Source organism: Stenella coeruleoalba, assembly GCF_951394435.1.
Source record: "Stenella coeruleoalba genome assembly, chromosome: 2".
NCBI classification, from domain to species: Eukaryota; Metazoa; Chordata; class Mammalia; order Artiodactyla; family Delphinidae; genus Stenella; species Stenella coeruleoalba.
The window spans coordinates 46,893,734-46,916,682 of record NC_137147.1 but is presented as its reverse complement, the minus strand read 5'-3'; the positions used below and the strand labels follow the sequence as shown (position 1 = coordinate 46,916,682).

The 22,949-nt window shown below is 42.5% G+C and overlaps 1 protein-coding gene across 11 annotated transcripts in view; it reads right to left on the bottom strand.

Moving 5' to 3' along the window:
• DDHD1 (DDHD domain containing 1) overlaps nt 1-13,254 on the bottom strand; it is a 93,939-nt gene extending 80,685 nt beyond the window's left edge. For 10 of the 11 annotated variants that reach the window (XR_013827084.1, XM_079912908.1, XM_079912912.1 and 7 more), the window contains exon 1: nt 12,263-13,254. Coding sequence is in view for 9 of the 11 variants with exons in the window: in XM_079912908.1 (XP_079769034.1) it covers nt 12,263-13,115 (853 nt within the window). In the remaining 2 variants the exon portion in view is untranslated. The remainder of the gene's footprint in view (nt 1-12,262) is intronic. The other variant, XM_079912910.1, reaches the window with a different exon arrangement.
• Between the last annotated feature and the right edge of the window lie 9,695 nt (nt 13,255-22,949).

Here is a 22,949-nt window from a genome sequence, read left to right as displayed (position 1 = left end):
CTGCATTTCTATATACTAACAATGAAAGATCAGAAGAGAAGTTAAAGAGACAATTCCATTTACCATTGTATCAACAAGAAAAAAATACCTAGGAATAAACCTATCTAAGGAGGTAAAAGACCTGTACTCCAAAAACCATAAGACGGTGATGAAAGAAAAAGATGATGACACAAACAGATGGAAAGATATACCATGTTCTTAGATTGGAAGAGTCAATATTGTCAAAATGACTATACTATCCAAGGCAATCTACAGATTCAATGCAATCACCTATCCAAATACCAAAGGCATTTTTCACAGAACTAGAACAAATAATTTAAAAATGTGTATGCGGGCTTCCCTGGTGGTGCAGTGGTTGAGAGTCCACCTGCCGATGCAGGGGACACAGGTTCGTGCCCTGGTCCGGGAAGATCCCACATGCCGTGGAGTGGCTGGGCCCATGAGCCATGGCCATTGAGCCTGCACATCTGGAGCCTATGCTCCGCAACGGGAGAGGCCACAACAGTGAGAGGCCCGCGTACTGCAAAAAAAAAAAAAAAAAATTTGTATGGAAACACAACAGACCCCAAATAGCTGAAAGAAGAACAGAGCTGGAGGAATCATGCTCCCTGACTTCAGGCTATAGTACAAAGCTATGGTCATCAAAACAGTATGTTACTGGCACAAAAACCAACACATATATCAATGGAACAGAAAAGAATGCCCAGATGTAAGCCCATGCACACATGGTCAATTAATCTACAACAAAGGAGGCAAGACTATCCAATGGGGAAAAGAGAGTCTCTCCAATAAGTGGTGCTGGGAAAAATGGAAAGCTACGTGTAAAAGAATGAAATCAGGATGTTTTCTCACATCATGTACAAATAAACTCAAAATGGATTAAAGACCTAAGTGTAAGACCTGAAACCATAAAACTCCTAGAAGAGAACATAGGGAGAACACTCTGACATAAACTGTAGCAATATTTTTTTAGATCTGTCTCCTAAGACAAAAATAAACAAATGAGAGCTAATCAAATTTAAACGCTTTTGCACAGGAAAGAAAGCCATCAACAAATGAAAAATGGCCTACTGAACAGGAGAAAATACTTGAAAACGATATGCTCAATAAAGGGTTAATATCCAAAATATATAAACAGCTCATACAACTCAATGTCAAAAAAAAAAAAGACCCAATTAAAAAATGGGCATAAGATCTCAACAGGCATTTTTCTGCACAAGACACAGAGATGGCCAACAGGCACATGAAAAGATGCTCAACACTGCTAATCAACAGGGAAATGCAAATCAAAACCAATGAGATAGCACCTCATGCCTGTCAGAGTGGCAATCATCAAAAAGATCATAAATAGGGGCTTCCCTGGTGGCGCAGTGGTTGAGAGTCCGCCTGCCGATGCAGGGGACACGGGTTCATGCCCCGGTCCGGGAAGATCCCACATGCCGCAGAGCAGCTGGGGCCATGAGCCATGGCCGCTGAGCCTGCGCGTCTGGAGCTTGTGCTCCGCAACGGGAGAGGCCACAACAGTGAGAGGCCCGCGTACCGCAAAAAACAAAACAAAACAAAAAGATCATAAATAACAAACTTTACTGCAAATGTGAGAAAAGGAAGCCATTTTGTGGGAATGTAAATTGTTGCAGCCATTGTGGAAAACAGTATGGAGGTTCCTAAAAAACTAAAAATAGAACTACCATATGATCCAGCAACTCCCCTCCTGGGTATATAGCCAAAGGAAATAAAAACACTAATTTGAAAAGTACATGCACCCCAATGTTCACAGCAGCATTATTTACAGTAGCCAAGACATACACAGAAGCAACCTAAATGTCCATCAACAGATGAATGGATAAAGAAGATGTAGTAATAACATGCACACACATATACATGATGGAATACTACTCAGCCATAAAAAACAATGAAGTGTTGCCATTTGCAACAACATCGATGGCCCTTGAGAGTATTATGTTTATTGAAGTAAGTCAGACAGAGAAAGGTAAATACTGTTATCACTTACATGTGGAATCTAAAAATCAAACATATATAACGAAACAGAAACAGATTCCCAGATATAGAGAGCAAACTAGTGGTTACCAGTGGGGAGAGGGCAGTGGGAAGGGGCAAGATAGGGGTAGGGGATTAAGATGTACAAACTACTACTTATAAAATAAATAAGGTACAGGGATATATTGTACAGTGCAAGGAATATAGCCATTATTTTATAGTACCTTTAAATGGAGTATAATCTAGAGAAATGTTGAATCACTATGTTGTACACCTGAAACTAACATAATATTGTAAATCAACTACACCTCAATAAAAATAAATTTTTTTAAACCCACAGAAGACATGAAACAAAAACCAATATAACTAAAATGAATAAATAAATCGACAATTACAGGTGGGGACTTCATCCTCTGTCTCAATAATTTATAGAATGAGTAGATAGAAAAATCAGTGAGGACACAGAAGTTTTAAATTGGAAGGACAGCAAAAATAAGTAGGTAAAAGAAAAACAGATGAAATAAAAATAAAATGTGGGTTGAAGGCTACTTCCTCTAGAACCCTTTCAAATGCAACTTTGGATTGGCTGAACGGGTAATTTTCTGAGTGTATGTGAAGACAACTCTAATTTCCAAGGATGAGATCTGAGAATCTACATTTTTAACAATTCTCCCAGTGACTGTTAGGCTCCATGAAATCTGCAAACTACTAGTCTAAGACAGGATGCCATTCCACCGGCAAGGGAATCCAGCAGAGGTGATTCAGAGGCTGAAGAGTATTCCTCTGTCCTTAGATCACCTGGAAAGGTATTCATATTGTTCAACCTCAGAGTCTACAGAAGGAATTAAGGTTTCTGCAGTGTGATACTTCATTGTGATTCCCTGAACTCTCAGGGGTGATAAAGCTGGTTTAAGATGAGCACATAGATGTATACATAGAGGGGGGTGGGGGGCTGGGAGGAGTGGGAGGGGGAGGAATATGTGTGTATGTACGTGTCATGTGCGTATACGGTCATCGAATTTAGGCTAAAGTAATTTTGGTAGAACCATAGCCTCCTACTCTTGTTTTTCAAAAATACAACAGGTCAACCACACACTTTTTAATTTCCAGAAGCTAGACTTGGCTTCTAGTTCAAGAGCCAGTATACCAGCCTGACTTAAATACAACAGTTAACACATATTAGAACCAGGTTCTGTGCTAGGCGCTCTACATGTGTATTTCAACAGAATCTTCAAATATCCCTGTGAAGCAGGAATTATTATCCCCATTTACAAAGAAGCTGGGCCACACAGCAATTATAACTTGTCCAAAGTCATACAGTTATGGTAAATCAAAGATTCATACTAAGGGAATTTGACAACCAAGATCTTTTCTCTGAGCCCACTTGGCTTTTACTGTTAATACTGGATAAGGAATGGCCACTTCAGACCCCTGGAGTAAGGGCAGATTCATATTTGAAGCTAGACCTTGTACTAGGTGCCAGAATCTAGCTGCCATCCCTACCACTGCTGGTTCAACTGCAGGTCAATTAAGAGAAATTCCTCAAAGTTTTCAAGCTGAGGTCTGCACTGTAAGGAATTATGGGCCACTTCTTTTATGCCAATGTGGCAGAAAATCCAGAACACTACTAGCTCTGCCTTGACTGAAAACTGAGCCGTCTTTAAGAAAGCTGTAAAGTTCTCTAGTGTATCAAAAATCCTGATAGCTGGTAGATGCTTTAAATGAGCTTTTGGGGTGGACTCAGCACTCCCTACATCTGGTGATAAGATCTGCATACTAAAAAATAGTAGATGCTTAAGAATTTAGAATGCTTTTATGGGAAAGAATTCTTCCTTTTCCACAGTCAGTAGCTTTCTAAGAGAATGACTGGTGCACTTCTCTGGGGTCCAAGCCAGGAAGACTTAAGATAGTACAGCTCTTTCAGGGGTCTGAAAGACTAGGCAAAAATCAGTCACAGTTTCTCACAAAAGAAGGCAACAGTTATAGAAGTTCTAGGGCTGTACCTCAGAGTTGATTATCAAGATAGGAGGCCAAGAAATTGCTACGTCAGGAAAGAGACTACAAACTGGAACAGGAGAGTTGAAAGCCAAGAATGTCAAGTGAGTTGTAAATTTGAAAGGATAGAAGAGGCAGGAAAATGAAATAAAAACAGCTGTTATATATGACTTACTATTTGTCACGGATGTTTCAAGATCTTCAAATATTTTAACTTATTACAACAATTCTGAAAGGTAGGTACTCTTTTTTTTTTTTTTTGCAGTACGCGGGCCTCTCACTGTTGTGGCCTCTCCCGTTGCGGAGCACAGGCTCCGGACGCGCAGGCTCAGCGGCCATGGCTCACGGGCCCAGCCGCTCTGCGGCATGTGGGATCTTCCCGGACCGGGGCACAAACCCATGTCCCCTGCATCGGCAGGCGGACTCTCAACCACTGCGCCACCACGGAAGCCCAAAAAAGGTAGGTACTCTTATCTACATTTTACAGAAGAAGAAACATGGAGCATTTAAGTTGCCCAAAGTGACACAGACAGTACATAGAAAAGCTGCGATTTGGACCTAGTTTGCCTCCGTGGTTATTTACATTCATAATCACTATACAACACTGCCTCTCTAGAAAAACTGGTATGAACTGAAACAGAGGTGGCAGAGATGAAACTGATGAGCTGAGGTAGGATAAGAGTTGATCTGAAAACAAATGCTGTGAATCAGGTCCACCCTTTATGTTGTGATCTACCATACACTTTGATGGGTTCTAGGTCTGTCCATAAAAGACAGAATCCTGGCAGGCTAGCATAATTCTAAAAAATTCAATACAGTATTCTAGGATTAGGGACATTCACTATGTATAAGAAACAGTTACACCCTTCTCCCCCACCAAAAATGTGTAACAGATAATGTAGTTTACACAAAATAATATGAGGCTAAATAGTAAGCAGGTTAAAGAATAAACTGCAACTATATTCAAAGATATTCTAAAATATAAAGGTCCCAATTTTTTTCTAGTGAAAGGCAAAGAGCAGAACCATGGGTAGGGTGCTAGTCTTAAACAAGAAGAGCAAGCACAGTGGCTACACGATGAAAATGTCGAGCAAAGGCAAGAATCTATTCACAAACATTACAGACACGTACACCTGTCTCATTTAGTGCCAGACATATATACGGGTTCATTTCAGTAGTGGAGAGCCAGCATGGAAGAGGGAATGCCATTGAAAGTGCTTGAGCAGTGTACTGTGCTTTCCTCAGGCTGAGTGGTCCTCGACAGTCTCTTTGAAGTAGACTCTCCTTGCAATATCTTTGGATTCACAGCAAAGATTTCATTTTCCAAACCATAAACAAACGTGGGGGGTACTTAACATTAACATTTATATCAGCTGTTAAAATACAAGTTTTCCTGAAGATCTACGTGGGTGAATCAGGCAGAAACGGGATACCCTGGGCCTACTTATAAGCGATTCTATAGAATGAGAAGCAAATAATGTATTCAGTCGATAAAATATTAACTGAAAGTTGATTATCTGTAGTAAGTAGTAAAATACAAGGTGGGATTGCATTTAACTACGTATATCAAGGCTCAGGAGTAATTCCAACTCTGCTCCTTGTGCTTCACCTACAGTTATTTTTGCAGCTCCTTCCACAGCATGTGATTTAGAGTCTTATGTTTTAGCATAGTTCATCCAGTTCTTTGTCCTATATCATGTGTCCCAAGAACTACCTGCATCGATGTTCAGAATGATGGTTCACTGAGAAGTAGCCAAAGGGAGAATAGTAATATTAGAGAGTTTTCCATTCATATGGTTAAAATTCTACAATAGCAAATAAAAGCTTAACTCTCAACTATTTGGAAAAGCCATCCATTCAGATGGAATTTATATTTCTCAAAGATTCCAGATATCTGAGGTCCTTGGGTACAGAAATATTAACAACATTGTAATTTCCAAAGACTGGCCTTGCCCCCAACAGTCAGTGAAGAGAGTTTATTTGAACACACAAGTGTAATGATTATAAAGATTATGTAGATATAGTTAAATGTAACAAGATATTAGAACAAATATTAATGATTGTATAGTTTATTCTTATTGTATGGTAATCTGGCAAAATTAGAATAACATAGAATTACTTTTATATGATCATATCAATATTTCTACCATTTTCCCTTAGTTCTCTAGCACAGGCGATTTCTATTTTTCACCACTTTGAATTCCACGTGTCCCCTAATCCAGGGATATCAAAAAAGTATCTGTATTACGCTTTTCATCCCATTAATCCACTCTTGTGTCAGTGGTTCAACATCTCTCTTTTTTTTTTCTTTTTTTTGGCGGTACGCGAGTCTCTCACTATTGTGGCCTCTCCCGTTGCGAAGCACTTCGGACGCGCAGGCTCAGCGGCCATGGCTCACGGGCCCAGCCACTCTGCGGCATGTGGGATCTTCCCGGACCAGGGCACGAACCCGTGTCCCCTGCATCGGCAGGCGGGCTCTCAACCACTGCACCACCAGGGAAGCCCTCAACATCTTTTATAGGCACAATTTCCCTTCACCAAGGCAAGCTCAAAACAGTAGAATTGTAGGTTAAATATAGTGGCTATAAAAATGTTTTTCCTTGTTTTACTTTTTAACTGAGCTTCTAGGAATGTACTGTGGCAAAAAAAAAGAAGAGACTATATCTATAACCTTCATCAGTGTTGAAGTTCTTCTTGATAAAGTGCACAGTTTAAATTTCATCAGACTCATGAAAAGATAAAGGTCTTGAATCAGACTGCCCAACAATCAGGGATTCTAGGACTGCCTACCTCCCCATCTCTTCTGCCAGGAATCTTCATCTTAGGCTTCCTGTGAACACATGCCATACTTCCCTCTCTCCTTTTTACCCCCCTACTCTCCTCACCCAGTGAGGGTAATTCTCAGAGGATTCCATGACCAGCACAGCATAGCCAGCTTTTCCTTGCTCTCTACAGAAAAGAATCAGCCGTAGGGTTTCAGACAGCAAAGATCTTAGCAAAGCAGAAATTACAGGGTGTAATGTGAAGATAAAAGACGAGGAAATAAAATTTGGAAGAGGGAAGAGTAGAAAAAGTCTTTTTTTACGGCAAAATAGTAAAGGAGGAAACAAGAGCGTGATGACAGATGGAGGAAAGAAAAGCATACTAATTAGTCTGAACATTTATATAAAGTAACTTGCACAACATGCATTATCACATTTGAGCCATACACAAACAAGGTGGATCAATAACTGATATTAAATCAGTTTTTAAACTAATGGTACAATGCAAAGGGAAAGAAAGTCCTGAATGCTTTGGTCAGGTAGTGCCAAGTCCTACCCTCCATACAAGTCACCCATTAGTCATTCATATCTTTGTGCTATTTCAGTAGGTCTCTGAAACAAAGTCTAAAGCAGGCTTGATCTGGAACGGAGCTCTCAGAAGATTTCCGCCAGGGTTCTAAAACCTGAACAGTCAGAATTCCAGTGCAGCCCAAGGCTGCTTTCCAGGCTGAGCTAGTGGGAGATAATGCAGTTAAAAAGAGTAAAAGATAAAAGTCTCCCAAATTTTTTAGAGTCAGGCATCTCTAGTCCCTATAGCTCTGCTTTACTGAAGGCAGAAACTGATCAAGAAAGAGTACCTTCTACCAGCTTGGACTCTATTACTTTCCCCTGATGCCTTGTGCTTCATAAAGGATTATTACTTATTAAGGTTATTAACCCTTGAATGAGAAAGACCTAAGAGATGGTTACAGCTACGCCAAGTTAATAGAAATCATATAATTTGGGTACTTGCAGAAAAAGCCCTAATTTTTCTGCCTTTTTATTGGGATAATACTTTCCAATATTTTATTGGGATAATAATATTTTCTCTTCAACATATCATGAAGACTGATTAATTTCTGAAGTGTTTGAAACTGCAAATGGCTTAGAATTATAATAATGTACATAGGCCTGATAGTACACAAAATGGGGGAAGGGCAGGGGTGAGGGAAGCTGTGGCTTATAGTTAATGACTGCTTCTGGAAACTACACATTCATATAACTATTTGGTCAATTAAATAACTAATTCAGGACTTCTCTGGTGGCGCAGTGGTTAAGAATCTGCCTGCCAATGCAGGGGACACGGCTTCGATCCCTGGTCTGGGAAGATCCCACATGCCGCAAAGCAACTAAGCCTGTGTGCCACAACTACTGATGCCACATGCCATGGCTACTGAAGCCCGTGTGACTACAGCCCGTGCTCTGCAACAAGAGAAGCCACTGCAATGAGAAGCCTGCGCACCGCAACGAAGGGCAGTCCCCACTCACCGCAACTAGGGAAAGCTTGCATGCAGCAATGAAGACCCATCACAGCCAAAATAAAAATAAAATAAAGTTAAAAAAATAACTAATTTAGTCAATGAATGGATATTACATATTGCCTAGTGCACACTGCACACATCACTGCTATCAGAATTGCTTTAAAACTATTCTTTTTTTGTTTTGTTTGTTTTTGTTTTTTTTTTTAATTTTTGGCTTCATTGGGTCTTCGTGCTCCATGGCATGTGGGATCTTCCCGGACCAGGGTTTGAACCCGTGTCCCCTGCATTGGCAGGCGGATTCTTAACCACTGCGCCACCAGGGAAGTCCTAAAACTATTCTTAACTCATCAAATATCTCTGTAATGTTCCAAATGCCTTCCCATAGCCTACTACTAAATGCTTCGGCCATTTCTTGTTATTATTCTTGACAAACATTTCACCTGTGATGAGGTAAAGGCCAGTGACACCAAACCTTGGGTACTCAACAGTTTGAATACCCAGTCTTATTAACCTTCATGTGAGTTTCTACAAGTAAGGTATAAAGTTTTCTGAGATCCACACAGATATAGTTAACACCTAGTACTTTGTGTCTACTATTGTTCTAAGCATGTTATAATTCTCAAAACAAGCCTATAAGGTGGCTACAAGCAGCTTCGTTAAAACACAGGGAGCAGGGAGTTCACTTAGCCATTATCAGCAATGATCAGTTTTTATCTAAAATGTCCACATGCATTGAGAAAACTATCTGAACAGTCAATAAACAAAAATAAGTTTCCTATAATTAAAGTTTTCACATGTAATAATATTGGCTTCCTAGCTATGGTAGACAAAACTTTTGTTCCCCTTCCAATTCATGTACCCCAAATTGGTTCAAATTTTATCTGTCAGTAAGAATTCAAAAGGAAAAGTAAATATAAATTAAATTAACACCTTTCTTTTAGACTAGGCATAGATAGCTAACGTATTGGCTTCAATACCCAGATAAAGTGTACTTAGGTCACAAAAGTCACTAGAATCCTACCACCATTATATGTAGGAACATATTGGACTCTTTTTTAACCTTTCATTACCACTATTTGGAAATTTTCCAGAAAGGTTTAAAAAGAAAAGTAAAAAGGAGGAAGGTGAAAAGCTGCAAAGTTCATAAGAGTCCTTCCATTTGAAGAAAGGCTGAAGAGTCCATACTGGGACTGAACCCTCCTGAGACGGTGTGAAAACTTACATAATACACAAAGACCTGAAGAGCCAACTAGAACAAAGTTACATGGGATTTTTTGAGAAGTAGTAAATTATGGACAAAAAGCACTATTTTCCTTTCAACTCATATGGAGGCCTGGGACACCCACAGGATTGTATCTTGCAGAAAACTATCTAGAAAATGCTAAAATGGAGTCAAAAATAGGTGTTGCTGTTATGCCAGTAAACAAAAATTAATTTATAAGCTATAGTTGGTCTATTGGTGATCTGATTTAGGAAAGAAGATTTGAGAAGACTAAGCTTTTCCTTTCCGGTTAATTTTTGTAGGTCCTAACTGTTCCTCGATTTATGACACTAGCATTCTAATGATATTCTCCAACTGTCCAATTCAACCTTTGTGTTGTCACTAATCATCTAAGTAATAGAGAACCTTCAAGTGTTTGGTTCCCTGATACAGGGTAAAGTCCAAACTCCTTAGCACTGCATGCTACCCTCTTCCTTTTCTAGCTACTCTCCCAAATGCACCATTCACAGGCAGATGCTTCCTTCACAATCACCTCATGTCCCTAATCAAACATGTCTGTCTCTGTGGTGGTCAAATCTCAAACCTAAGCTGTGTGGTTTGACCCCTGCAGGTATAGCCCTAATTTCCTCAAAGTGCTATGAGGTTTAATGCTTCTGTATCCTTGCATATGTTACTCCATCTGGCTGGTATGCCTTTCTCTCCATCTCCCTGGTTCTTCTGTCTGATTAAATTCATCCCTGAAGACTCAGTCTCACATAATCTGAGAAGTTTTTCTGACATCCTCATCCCTAGGTGGGTCAGATGCTCTTTGGACACTGGGCTGTATTCCCCCACTAGACTATGAACTGTTTTACCACTTTCTAGGTGAGTGACCTTGGACAAGTTCATTAATTTCACTGAGTCCGCTTCTTCATATAAAGAACATTAGCATTCACTTGCTGCTATCACTATGAAATAATGAATGTGAAAAAATCACTTTGTAGACAGTCAAGCACGGTGTAAGCATTAACAATCTTATCATAAACCAAAAGAACACACAGTATTCTAGGTGAATATACTTCAGTTGATCTAAAGGTAAGATTCATCTCTTGGTTTCCAGGCCTCTCCAAGGATGCCCTGCATTTTATCCAACTTTATGACTCCAATTAAGTCCTTGTGCTTCTATCTTCAAAGGAAAAAAAAAACCTATCATGATGTCTAGGTCATCTGAAGAAAAGACTTAGTGGGAAGCTCCTCAAGGGTAAGGATTGTCCTTTTTTTTTTCACCTTTCCTATTGCCTTCACAAGAGTACTGTGTGATGTACAAATACTGGTAAAAAGGAAAAAGATGAATGAGTGAGTGAATACAAGCATATCCTGTCCTTAGTGAGCTTATAATCAAAAGGAGTGAATGATGTGACAAGTCCCATATGAATCTGGCCTTGTGAAAGTGGTAACAAATGCCTTCAATGTCATCTTAAAGTGTAGTAAGAAACTGAATTTCCTGCTATGCTTATTTTGTTTGGTGATTTGATACATCTTGTAATTGCTATCTTAGTGACTCATGCTTAACGTGAATGTTTTAACATTATAGAATCGCTTATGCAATTCAATACCTATTTTAAAAAATATTTTCTGCACTAGGCCCTATGAGAATATGAAGACAAAGGTGATGGACTTTGCCCAGAAGATGCTAAACATACAGAAAGGAAGCTAAGTCATCAATACATATAATTAATACAAGGCAGAATGTTGTAAGATGTACGGAAGACATCTGAGCTAGGCCACTGGGACCATAAAAATTATAGCTATGTATCACAAATTACTGGGGGCCAATAGCTTCTGCTATTATAGAATATTATATACATGTATATATATAAAGCATTTGCTACATGCAATGGTGGATATTTCTGACGGCCTTCCTCCTTAACCTAATTACAAACCTAACTGTGTTGTTGTGTAATGAATAAGGACTTACTGTTAACACCTACATCACACGTGCGTACCAAGCACAGTTCCAAGGCCCTTAGGTATATTGCCTCATTTAATCTCCACAACAACCCTACGAAGTAGATACAGTAATCCCTATTTTACAGAGGAGAAAACCAAGGCATAAACCTTGTACCTTTTCAAGGTTAAGAGGCAAAAATGAAAAGATGTAAACAAGGACCTGAGAGAGGAAAAACGAGTATTCCACATAGAGAGAGTGAGCGGACTCCACCTGCCACAAATGCTTCGACCAGTGCTTTCCACCTCTCCCAAACGCACCACTGGGAACAACCTATCTCCCTTCCCTTCCCGCCAGGGATTAATTTTCTTTTCCCAAGTCCATAACTGATTCAGATTCTTTTCCCAAGTCCATAACTGATTCAGATTCTCTCAAACGTTCCCAACCCAGAGGGCAGACTGGTATTTAAATCATAGGCAGTTCAGGGTAAATGAGACCGAATCAGATCCCGGGGTGGACGAAGCTCAGGTAGGATCACGAAATTAAAGCTTTGGCGCTGGCCATCCGTTCCTGGATCACCTCCAGGGGATGGCAGCAGCACCCGGCTGACCCAGGGGGCGCTACCCCGGCAGTATCCCCCAGGCGGCTGGGGTTTTGCCATCTGCTCGCTTTACCCTTCACCTGCCGGTGCTGCCTGCACGGTCTCCACCCTACTCGAACCAAACGCCAGGCCTCACGCGCCTCGCTCTCCCCGCGGTCAAGTCCCAAAGCCACCCGGGTGCGTGTCGGCCCCCGTAGAGGCAGCCCGTCCCGCTCCCTCCCCCGGCCGGCTACTCACGGTTCCAATACACCGGGTAGCATTCTCCTTGGGTCACATCCACCTCGTAGAGGCCGCCCCGCACACACACCCGCTCGATGTTCACCAGCTCCTCCATCTCGCGCCCGTGCCCGGCAATGCGCGGACAGAAGCCGCAGACGCGGTCCTCGGCGTCGTCCTCCGCGGAGCTGGACGCCGGCCCCGCGGGGGAGGCCGGGCCGCCCACATGGTCGCCGTCCGGGTCCTGCGCCCGGGCCCGGGCCCCGGTGGCCTGCGGCAGGGTTCGGAAGGCGAGCTCGATGCGGAACGAGTCGTAGCCGATGAAGGGCTTCCAGGTCTTCTTGTCCTCCTTGTAGAACCAGCGCACCTCCTCCGGGCCCAGCTCCGTCACGACCTCGTAGCGGTGCCGGGCGGCCGCGCCGCCAAGCCGGGTACGCTTCCTCTCCCCGGGCCCCCCTCCGGCCGTCCCGCCGCCCCCCGAGTTCGTCGGGACCAGCGGCGACTGCTGCGGCGGGTGCAACGACGAGGAGCTGCCGCCGCCACCACTCTCGCCCTCGCTGTAGTAGCGCAGCGAGGAGCCCGACTCGGCCGAGCTGAAGTCATAGTTCTCGTCACTGAGGCAGGGGTCCAGCGTCAGGTGGTGGTTGTGGTCCTCCGCTCCCGACGCCAAATGCAGTCCGGGCTCCCCGCGCAGCAGGGCCAGGGGCACCTCGTCGTCGCCCGGGTCCCCGGCGGGCAGGTGGTCGAAGCAGCAGGCGCTGCCGCCGAACGCCGGCTGCGCATCCGCGCCCAGCTCCCAAGCAGTGGCACCGCCGCCGCCGCCCCGGCCGTTATGCTCGGGGTTTCGGGGAGGCCCGTGGCCCGGGTAATTCATGCTGTGGAGATGCAGCCGGCTGCCCGGCCCGGCGCCGAGCCGTGGCCCACAGCGCTTCCGCCACACATTCAACGCCGCCGCCCTCTCCACCAGGAGTTTTTAATCTTTCAAATCCTGACCGGGGCTGCGGCGGCAGCGGCGGCGGCTCCGCCCCCACCGAGGCCCCCGGCCGCCGCAGTCGTGTTCCGCCGCCCGCCCCATTGTCACGCAGCTCGACGTAGGTGGCGCTTGGCCCGGAGCCCCGCCCCGCCGGCAGCGTGTGCAGTCCCGGAAGTCCCTACTCAGCCCAAGCAGTGCGGGATCCGCGCCTCTTGCCCTTCCCGCCGCGGGAGAGGGGTCAGCTCATTATTCCTTAATTCCCTTCACCTCCTCTCCCTTCTCCCTGCCGTGCTGCTGCTTCGGACCCCGCCCTTCTGAGGGTCAGAGTCCAGGTGTGGAGAAGCTTTAGCCGACTCATCCTTGCAATGCGGGTCTCGAGCCCAAAGGCTTAAGCTACCCGTCGAGAGGGCCCTGGGAAATTGGATTCTCCTGACACTGGATTTGTGACCTTAGGCCTGCCTGCAGCCCCAGCTGGACCTTATCAATCACCTGGTTCTGGTCCCTCCAGAATTGTCGGCCTACGCGAGGGCACTCCACCACTTGCCAACTGATTGCTTACGTTGTGCCACCACTCCCACTCAAACCCAAGTCTAAATCTCCCTTCATATGCCATCTCATATTACTGCTAGTCTTGCAATACTTATTTCCTGTTTTCTCAACCTCATTGTAATGCCCCTGTTGGAGACCAAGTCTATATGTCTCAATCTCTCCCACACAGTGGATGCACCGTCAATGTTGATTATAATGGTGTCAAGCACAGCCAGTTGTGATAGATTACTGGATTGAAAACCAGAAAACCAGGTTCTAGACTTAGTTTTGATAACTAACCACAGGCTGGTCACTTAATCTCCATCTGTTTGGTTTCCTCATCTGTAAAATTAAATGATTATTGGACTAGATGCTCTCTTAAAGTCTCATAGCAATGGAATTCTGTAACCTTTTTGTAAAAAATTAATATTTATTTATTTATTTGGCTGCGCCAGGTCTTAGTTGCAGCACATGGGACCTTTTTAGTTGCGGCATGCAGGATCTAGTTCCCCAACCAAGGATAGAACCCTGGCCCCCTGCAGAACTGGAACCTGTTCTCCATGCATCTCTGATTCTGTAGCTTATTTCCTGGGATCAGGTTGAATGCTGAGGCTCCCCTATGCGGTTCTTTTATATTACAAAAAAAGTTTTATAAGCCAATCACCCTATGTTAAAAATCCAGAGAAAAACAATCTCCAATGTCAGTATTCTCAATTCAAGATCAGACAATATTCAGTTTCTTTTTCCTCCATTTGTGATGGAATCAGATTGATAGAGCATTTTTTTCTTGCTGCTGGGATCTAACCTGTCAGAGATCGCCATTATTTAAAACAGGACAGTCTGGGACTTCCCTGGTGGTGCAGTGGTTAAGAATCTGCCTGTCAATGCAGGGGACACGGGTTTGATCCCTGGTCTGGGAAGATCCCACATGCCGCAGAGTAACTAAGCCCACATGCCACAACTACTGAAGCCCTCGCACTCTAGGACCCCCGAGCCACAACTACTGAGCCTGTGTGCTGCAACTACTGAAGTCCATGTGCCTAGAGCCGGTGCTCCGCAACAAAGAGAAGCCACAGCAGTGAGAAGCCTGCGCACAGCAACGAAGAGTTGTCCCCGTTTGGCGCAACTAGAGTAAGCCCACGTGCAGCAACGAAGACCCAACGCAGCCAAAAATAAAAAACAAAACAACAAAAAAAGGACAATCTCTAGCTTGTATGTGTCTGAAAAAAGGCATTGCTTCCCATGGGCAGATACAAAACACTGTTGGCAGTCATGGCTTGGTAAGTAGAGCGTAGGCTGGATTTCTGCTCCAATTTGTGCCCTTGGCTGGATAATCTTACACAGTGAACAACCAGCCCAACTGGACACTGCAGCCCTGACTCAAAGCACATAAGATCAGAGCCCTTGTTTCTGTTTATATTGCTTTCTGAGTACCTGCATGTCAATTTCTTCTCCAGTCTTTCTGTGGACAACTTTCAGAATCTGAAATTAGCTCTGAGCTTTGATCTATTTGCTACCCATAACAGCATTCATTCTACAGTGTTTTGATGGTCACCTATGTGCCAGGTATCTCTGTGCTAGGTTCCAATACAAAAGAGAATGGGAGAGACTCAGTTCCTTCTTCAAGGACATTATTGCCTAGTGGGGGATACATACAAGTAAACAGATACATTATAGTACAGTGTGCAAAGTATTATAAAGGTTATTTAATATATGGGATATCACAACTTTTAAAATATCTCTATCCCTTTAGGTTTCTTGATGGACTACCTGTACAGCTACCTGGTCAGAGTATTTTCCTCTGTAAAAAAAAAAAAAAAAGAAAAAAATTATTCCCTTCCCTGTACTGAATGAATGTTCCTGTTGTTTAAATGTTGTGCTTATTAGGTTATGCTGAGAAGATTATCCTCTTGGGGACCATTGCCTAAGGCCACAATTTTTTAGGTAGCATGATCTTTCTTGAAGAAAATGTTGATCCTCAGAGATGATGAACAAAATCACTATCCATTTGGCAGGAGCAGGGAACCTCAGGTTCTCTCCTGACCTCACTATCTTGATTTAGACCTCGGTGAGGGCAGATATCAGTCAGTATTTGTGGGAGTTAGTTGAGATTGCCTCTGTCTCTTGGAAATGAGCTGGGACCAGAAGGACAGAGCCATGTAGCCAACCTCAGGCTGACAGTGAATAAAAGATATTTGAAAGTATAATACCTAATTTCACATAACCGTATGTGTTTATTTCATTGTTATTCCTTAGCCATATCAAGGCAAAAGCCACAAAGCTGCTCTATTCAACATCTTCTGCTTTAAGAAGTCATCTTTTATCTGATTCTTCCTGCTACCACTATCCTACCTTTGCTTTCTAGAGCATCTTTTCAGATCACATGATCCTGACAAGAGGGGGAAGGGTTCCTCTATTCCAGTCCCAACCTGTTGGAACAGGTGTCAGGTGGGTCCTCACCACTCTACATTATTAGTGTATGCGATTCACACAGCAGTATCTGAACTTCCATGGTTGTATGCAAAGCATTCTATTTTTTTTTAAATAATTACCCAAGACCAAGCCTTCTTCACATAAGCCAAATAAGTATGATCGATTCAGACTTTTGGCATTTGTGGACCCATGCTGCTGCAATAACCAGGTGGATGTGGAGCCAAGCCTGGAAAGTTCTCATTGGTTGGGAGAGAAAAAGAGGCAAAGCCAGCTGGTTTGTAGTATAAGAGACTGAAGCATCTCATCGGCACATCTTGCCGTGCTCCATTTACTATTTGGCACATGGCAGGGGCTATCTAGCAATAGCAGCCATCTTCCCCTTGCCGCCTCTCAAAAGTTACATGGTGCAATTTTGTGCTACCCTTCCCTTTTCTTCTCTCTCTCTTTTTTTTTTTTTTTTTTTTTGCGGTACGTGGGCCTCTCACTGTTGTGGCCTCTCCCGTTGCGGAGCACAGGCTCCGGACGCGCAGTCTCAGCGGCCGTGGCTCACGGGCCCAGCCGCTCCGCGGCATGTGGGATCCTCCCGGACCCGGCACAAACCCGTGTCCCCTGCATCGGCAGGCGGACTCTCAACCACTGCGCCACCAGGGAAGCCCCCTTTTCTTCTCTCTTAAAGGTTGTCCCTGTTGTCCATTTTAATCCATTTTCACCTGTGTAAAAATATTAGGGTTAGCCTTATGCCATGTAATTTATTATGAGCCAATAACCCACACCTGCACCTGAAATGGCTTTGTCCAAAGTATATGGCAGAATATTTAGAGTGAAGAAAGTCATATAACAATACCCTCCGTCTGCTGTATATCCTATTTGATAAGCCATCTGCTACATTTAAATTTTTTATTTTAGGATTACTATTTATTTAGTTTCTTAAAATGTGAGTGTCTTAGTCTCAGGCTGCTATAACAAAATATAACAAACTGGGTGGCTTATAAACAACATTTCTTTCTTATAGTTCAGGAGGCTAGTAAGTTCAAGGTCATGGTGCTGGCAGATACCGTGTCTGGTGAGAGCTTCCTGGTTCATAGATGTTGTCTTTTCATTGGGTCTTCACTTGGAAGGGGCTGAGGAGCTCTGTGAGGCTTCTTTATAAGGGCCTTCATGACATAATCACCCTCCAAAGATCTTCACAGATGAAGATCTACCCACCTAATGCCATCACCTTGGGGATTAGGATTTCAACATATGAATTTTGGAGAGACACAAACATTCAGACCATAGCAGAGAGTGTCTTTGGTCACAGACTAAATGGAATGATAACCTAGCCTGAAGCAGGAAACATTCATTGAACCTGTATAAGATGTCTACAGAGTTTCAGGCATTATCCTAGGTCCTGCAGTGAAGCATTCAACTATCTAGAGGTATCTTTAAATAAACCCAGAATGCCAACTTTTTAGTTCCTGTGAGGAAAATATTGATAACTGTAACGCCAGAATGACCACAGGAGTCATTCTTTCCCTAAAGGCAAATCAAAAGAGGAAGCCAAGTTACAATCAAAAGGTAGCTAGGCAAGCAGAAATAACGTAGGAATACATAATGAATAAAGTCGTTCATCCTTTTGTTTATTCTTTCAACAAATATTTATTGTCTAGTGCTATTTTGCTGATGGTTTGTTGTTTTTATGTTTAACTGAAGTCACACTTAAGAGGTAGAATTATTAAGTGCATCTACTTAAAGATTTGCAAGAAGTCTGCCCACAAAACTGTACTTATCAAAACATCATAAAATTTTTTTTTATATTCCTTCTGGAAATAAAGGTCAATGGTATTGAAGGTTTATATTCAAATGAAAGAAAATGTAAATCAATACAATATTGATGCTCAATGGAGGCAGCCGCAAAATCCTCAGCTTGTTTGTATCAGAAAGAGCAGATTTAGCTATTTCCCTGAACTTTCATTATAGAAAAGTGAATTGGACCATAACCATAGGCTGCTGTGAGGTCTGCATTATACATGCATTATAGATGCATTTGATGACGTTTGTGCTTCAGGGTTCTTTCCTATCTCACCCTGGGGCTAAACTGAAAATTTAGTATATAAACTGGAAATACAGCAGTTATATAGTATATAACTCATATGGGCCTTCAACACAAAGTAATTGATAAGCATAATATTAGGCTGAGAAAGACTTAAAAGCAGCATCATGTATGTGTATAGTTTATTCTGGTTTTCATATAACAAGAGAAAAAGGAGAGAAGAAAGAAGTCATGTTTCAGTAGGGATTTCCATTAGAGCAACTCTGGGTAATTTGCACTCAAGGACTGAGTGGCAGAATCGATTCACTGTTTTTGCAACTGCTGCTTAAGAGTGTTTATCCTTACACCATAAAGTCAGCATTTCAAATATAAGGTTTCAGTTTGAATAATATATAATTCTAGACTCACAAGCCCACAGATAAAACCTCTTTCACAACTTTCCGACCGGCTTTTTGACCCACACTAAACAGCTGTTAGGGTAAGGTCATTGATGAATTAAAATGGGATGGTAGGAAAGCAAAGTTCTTCAGGAATACAATCTTCTTCAAGATTTAACAACTTGCATTTTGAATACAAGAAACGAGTAACAACGGACTTGCCTTTACACTCATTATTTCTTCACTCCTTATGTTTGATTAGTTTGATTCAAACTAATACTTAGTCATCAGTGAGAGCATACAAATAGTCCCTCATCTAAGTATTCATATTACCATGCTTCTCAAGTTAGAAAGGATAAACCTTGATCACTCATATAACTGTACTTCCAGGTTAGAAACTATAATCCACAGGTGCTCTTGAGATAATTTTAATAAAGGCATAGAGGGACAGTGTATCAGTTCCCTAGGGCTGCCATAACGAGTTTCCACAAACCGAGCGGCTTAACACAATAAAAACTTATTCTCTCATAGTTTTGAATGCTAGAAGTCCAAAGTCAGGGTAGGTTCCTTCTGGAGACTCTGAGGGAGAAACTGTTCCATGCCTCTCTCCTAGCTTCTGATGGTTGCTGGCAATCCTTGTTTTATAGCTGCATCACTCCAATCTCTCCCTCTGTCATCACAAAGACACACTTCTTCCTTGTGTATTTGTGTCGCTGTGTGTCCTCTCCTTATAAGGACACTAGCCCTTGGAGTTAGGTCCCACTCTAATCCAGTATGACCTCATCTTAAGTAATTACATCTGCAAAGACTCTATCTCCAAAAAGGGTCACATTTTAATGTTCCAGGTGGACAAGAATTTTAGAATATGCAAACACAAGTGTTTAAACAACTTTGTTGAACATATATATAAACAATGATTAGATTAATTTTTACTTGGAGAACTCTTGTATATGTAAATTAAAATGATAGGTGTAGGGCTTCCCTGGTAGTGCAGTGGTTGAGAGTCGGCCTGTCGATGCAGGGGACACGGGTTCATGCCCCGGTCCGGGAAGATCCCACATGCCGCGGAGCGGCAGGGCCCGTGAGCCATGGCTGCTGAGCCTGCGCGTCCGGAGCCTGTGCTCCGCAACGGGAAAGGCCACAACAGTGAGAGGCCCACGTACCGCAAAAAAAAAAAAAAAAAAAAAAGTAAGTGTAAAATCATAAATACAGACGCAGGAGTTTCAACATTCCAAATACTGAAAAGCATATGGTACAAAGAAGATTTTGCAAAATGTTTACTACAGTAAGGGCAGTTATTCATTACAAAACAAAAATGATATTTGCAGAGGTTGCTCCAGAAAAAGTGGCTTTTGACTCATTCGGCCATTTCCATTCTCCGCCCATCCAATTATCTGTTCATCTTCTCACCTACTCAAAAAGAATTTAAGGTGATCTCTAGAAGTGCATTCAAAGCAATGAATATAAGTGAAAAAAATTGGATAAAGGGGAAAAGTGAGTTTAGAAAAATAAGAAGTCAGCAAATAAAACATACAGGATAAATTCTCATGTATTTGTGAAGTAGAGATGGACCACAGTTTGGCTCTGAGCTTTATATTAGTTATATGATCCATGGTCTTGATAAAATGAAACAGTTATTGATATCTTTCTTTACATACAAACAAGGAAATAAACATTATTTAGCAAAGGGAATTACTTATTTTCATCTTTAGAATTTTAGATGATAAATATATTATTGTAGTACTTTACTATGGATATTCTTTTCTGAAATATCTCAGAGAAGTCATGGGTTTTCTACAGAACGTTTTGCGGGTTGGGCAATGGGAGAGAGTATCTTTCCTAAACACTTACAGAGACATAGTACTAGAAAATACAATTCAAACTGTATTACCTCTGTTTTGAAAACAACACAATAAGAACAAACAAAACAAAAAAGTAACCCAGAGTAGGAAGTATCTTGGCATTGGAATAAAAATAGCAGAATGGTTAAATAATCTATTGTACATCTGTGAAGCTATGGAACATTAGGCAAAGAGCAAGTAAAAAGAATGTATTGGCACAGAAAGGTCTCCAAGTTGTATTACTAAGTGAAAACAACAAGTTACAGAAGAATTATCTGTGGTTTGATTGCATTTTTACATTAAAAACACAAACCCACACTCTATATGTGTACATAGACACATGTTTGTATATATTCACCTACATCTGTGTCAATAATTGGTAGAAGTTTGAAAGGATAAGCTGCAAATTACCCACATAGTTACTTCCGGAAAGAAAATGAAGTTGACCTTACGTTCTATATTCATTGAACTTTATATAAGCATACATTTGTATGTTACTTGTATAATTAAAAAATTACTGTACTGATATCATCATCTTTCTCATATGGTCCCACCAGGGGCTTATCCTGTGTAAGTCTTTGCTCAGTTTTGATGGGAAGGACATTGCAAAGCTCAACCTGCTTCAAAATATTGATATTTCTTCAACAGCCTGCCATGGTGAGTCCTTCCTTCCTACCTGGTCTGATATACACCCATAATTTGAGGCACTTTCTTGAGTTATATAATAAAGGTAGGTGTATTGTTCTTGTATATGTACCCTTAAAGTGTGTATAACTGGTATGGCCAGGCTTTTCACTAAGTATAAATGAGGTCATATTAAGTTTTTAATGCACAAATTATTACTTAAGCTCCTACTGACTGGATTGCTAGTCAAACATTTCCCAAATATTTTCTGGTTGTCCCCAAAAGGATGGCTTACATCTTCTCACAATCTGTTCTGTCCACTACAATAATCATCCTCGCCCACCACATTCCATTTCTACTGCTCTGGTAGCGCTGTGTCTACCCACGTGTTCTTACTGGCCTCCAAGTATCTTGAAGGAACCTCACTGTCACCTTACTAATGGCGCCATCCTCTCCTGATATTGGCAGTAGCTTTGCCAAGTTGCTGTCTTCAGACTCTCCCCGAGCCTCCACCATCCAGGTGCCAGAGTAGTGCCAGGCTGAGCTGAGAGGAGAAGAGATCAGCCCTCTTCTGGGCTCTGAGAAACACCTTTCACCTGAAACCTAGAGACTCTGCCTAGAGTCACAAAGCTTCCACTTCAACCTCTCCCTTCAATTTCCAGTCCCTAGGGCCAACTTTCAGTTCCCTTCTTCTTCCTGTCTTTCCCCTTCCCAACATAAAAGATGAAGATAAAGCCTGGGGTCAACTAGCACAGAACAGTATGTGCTCAGATTGGAACATGTAGCATCTGTGGTCAAGTTAATACACGAAAAAGGTCAAGCACCTTAATAGCTTCTCCCAAGAACAAAGGAATAGTCTCCGCCAAAGGCAAAGAAAGAAGTCTCTGCTTCTGGGTACAAAAGAAACTACAACTCTTATATGACGACGTTCTCACTTATACTCACTGTATAGGAAAACCCTCAACTTTTCCCCTTCCTCCTGTTAGGGGAAAACCCAGTTCTTCCCTACTGCCTTTTTCTCCTGTGTGTCTCCTTTACCTCAAACAGAATGCTTCACTTCTGACACTTCTGGTCACCAAATGTGTGGAGGTTTTTCCCACACCAAGAAATTCTCCATGACACCAGCTGGGTGTCCTACAATTTAACTCAATTCTGACACTATCTACCTGGAGGTAGTGTCAGATCCTGCAGGTTAGGGGCTCAGTCCCACAAGCTGCCCCTCCCACCGCACTTCAGATGCCAACTGAAAGTAGTAGGTTCCCAGGTTACCCACCACTTCTGTCTAACTTGGCTGCAAATGCAGATTTCCACAATCTCTCCTAGTTTTAATTTGCTAGAGTGGCTCACAGAACTCAGGGAAACACTTACTTACTTTTACCAGTTTATTAAAGGATATGATAAAGGCTACAGATAACAGCCAGATGAAGAGATACATAGGGCAAGGGATGAGGGAAAGGGCCTAGAGCTTCCATGCCCTCTCTGAGCCCACACTCTCCTGGCACCTTCATGTGTTCACCAACTGGGAAGCTCTCCGAACCGCATACTTTTGAGATTTTATGGAGACGTCATCATGCAGACGTGATCAATCAGTAATTCCATTTTCATTCCTTCTCCCTTCTCAAGAGAATGGGGGTGTGGAGGGGGCAGGGCTGAAAATTCTAAGCTTCCAATCAAGGCTTGGTCTTTAGGGTAACCAGCCCAACCCTCATCCAGAAGCCATCCAGGAGCTGAATCAGAGTCACTTCATTAGAACAAAAGACACTCCTATCACCTAGGAAATTACAAGGGTTACAGGAGCTCTGTGCCAGGAGCTGGCAGCAGGGACCAATACGTATTTTCTATTGTCTCCCACTCACCCAGGTTTGAAAAATCTTAAGGCCCAGGCCCAGCTAGGGCATCC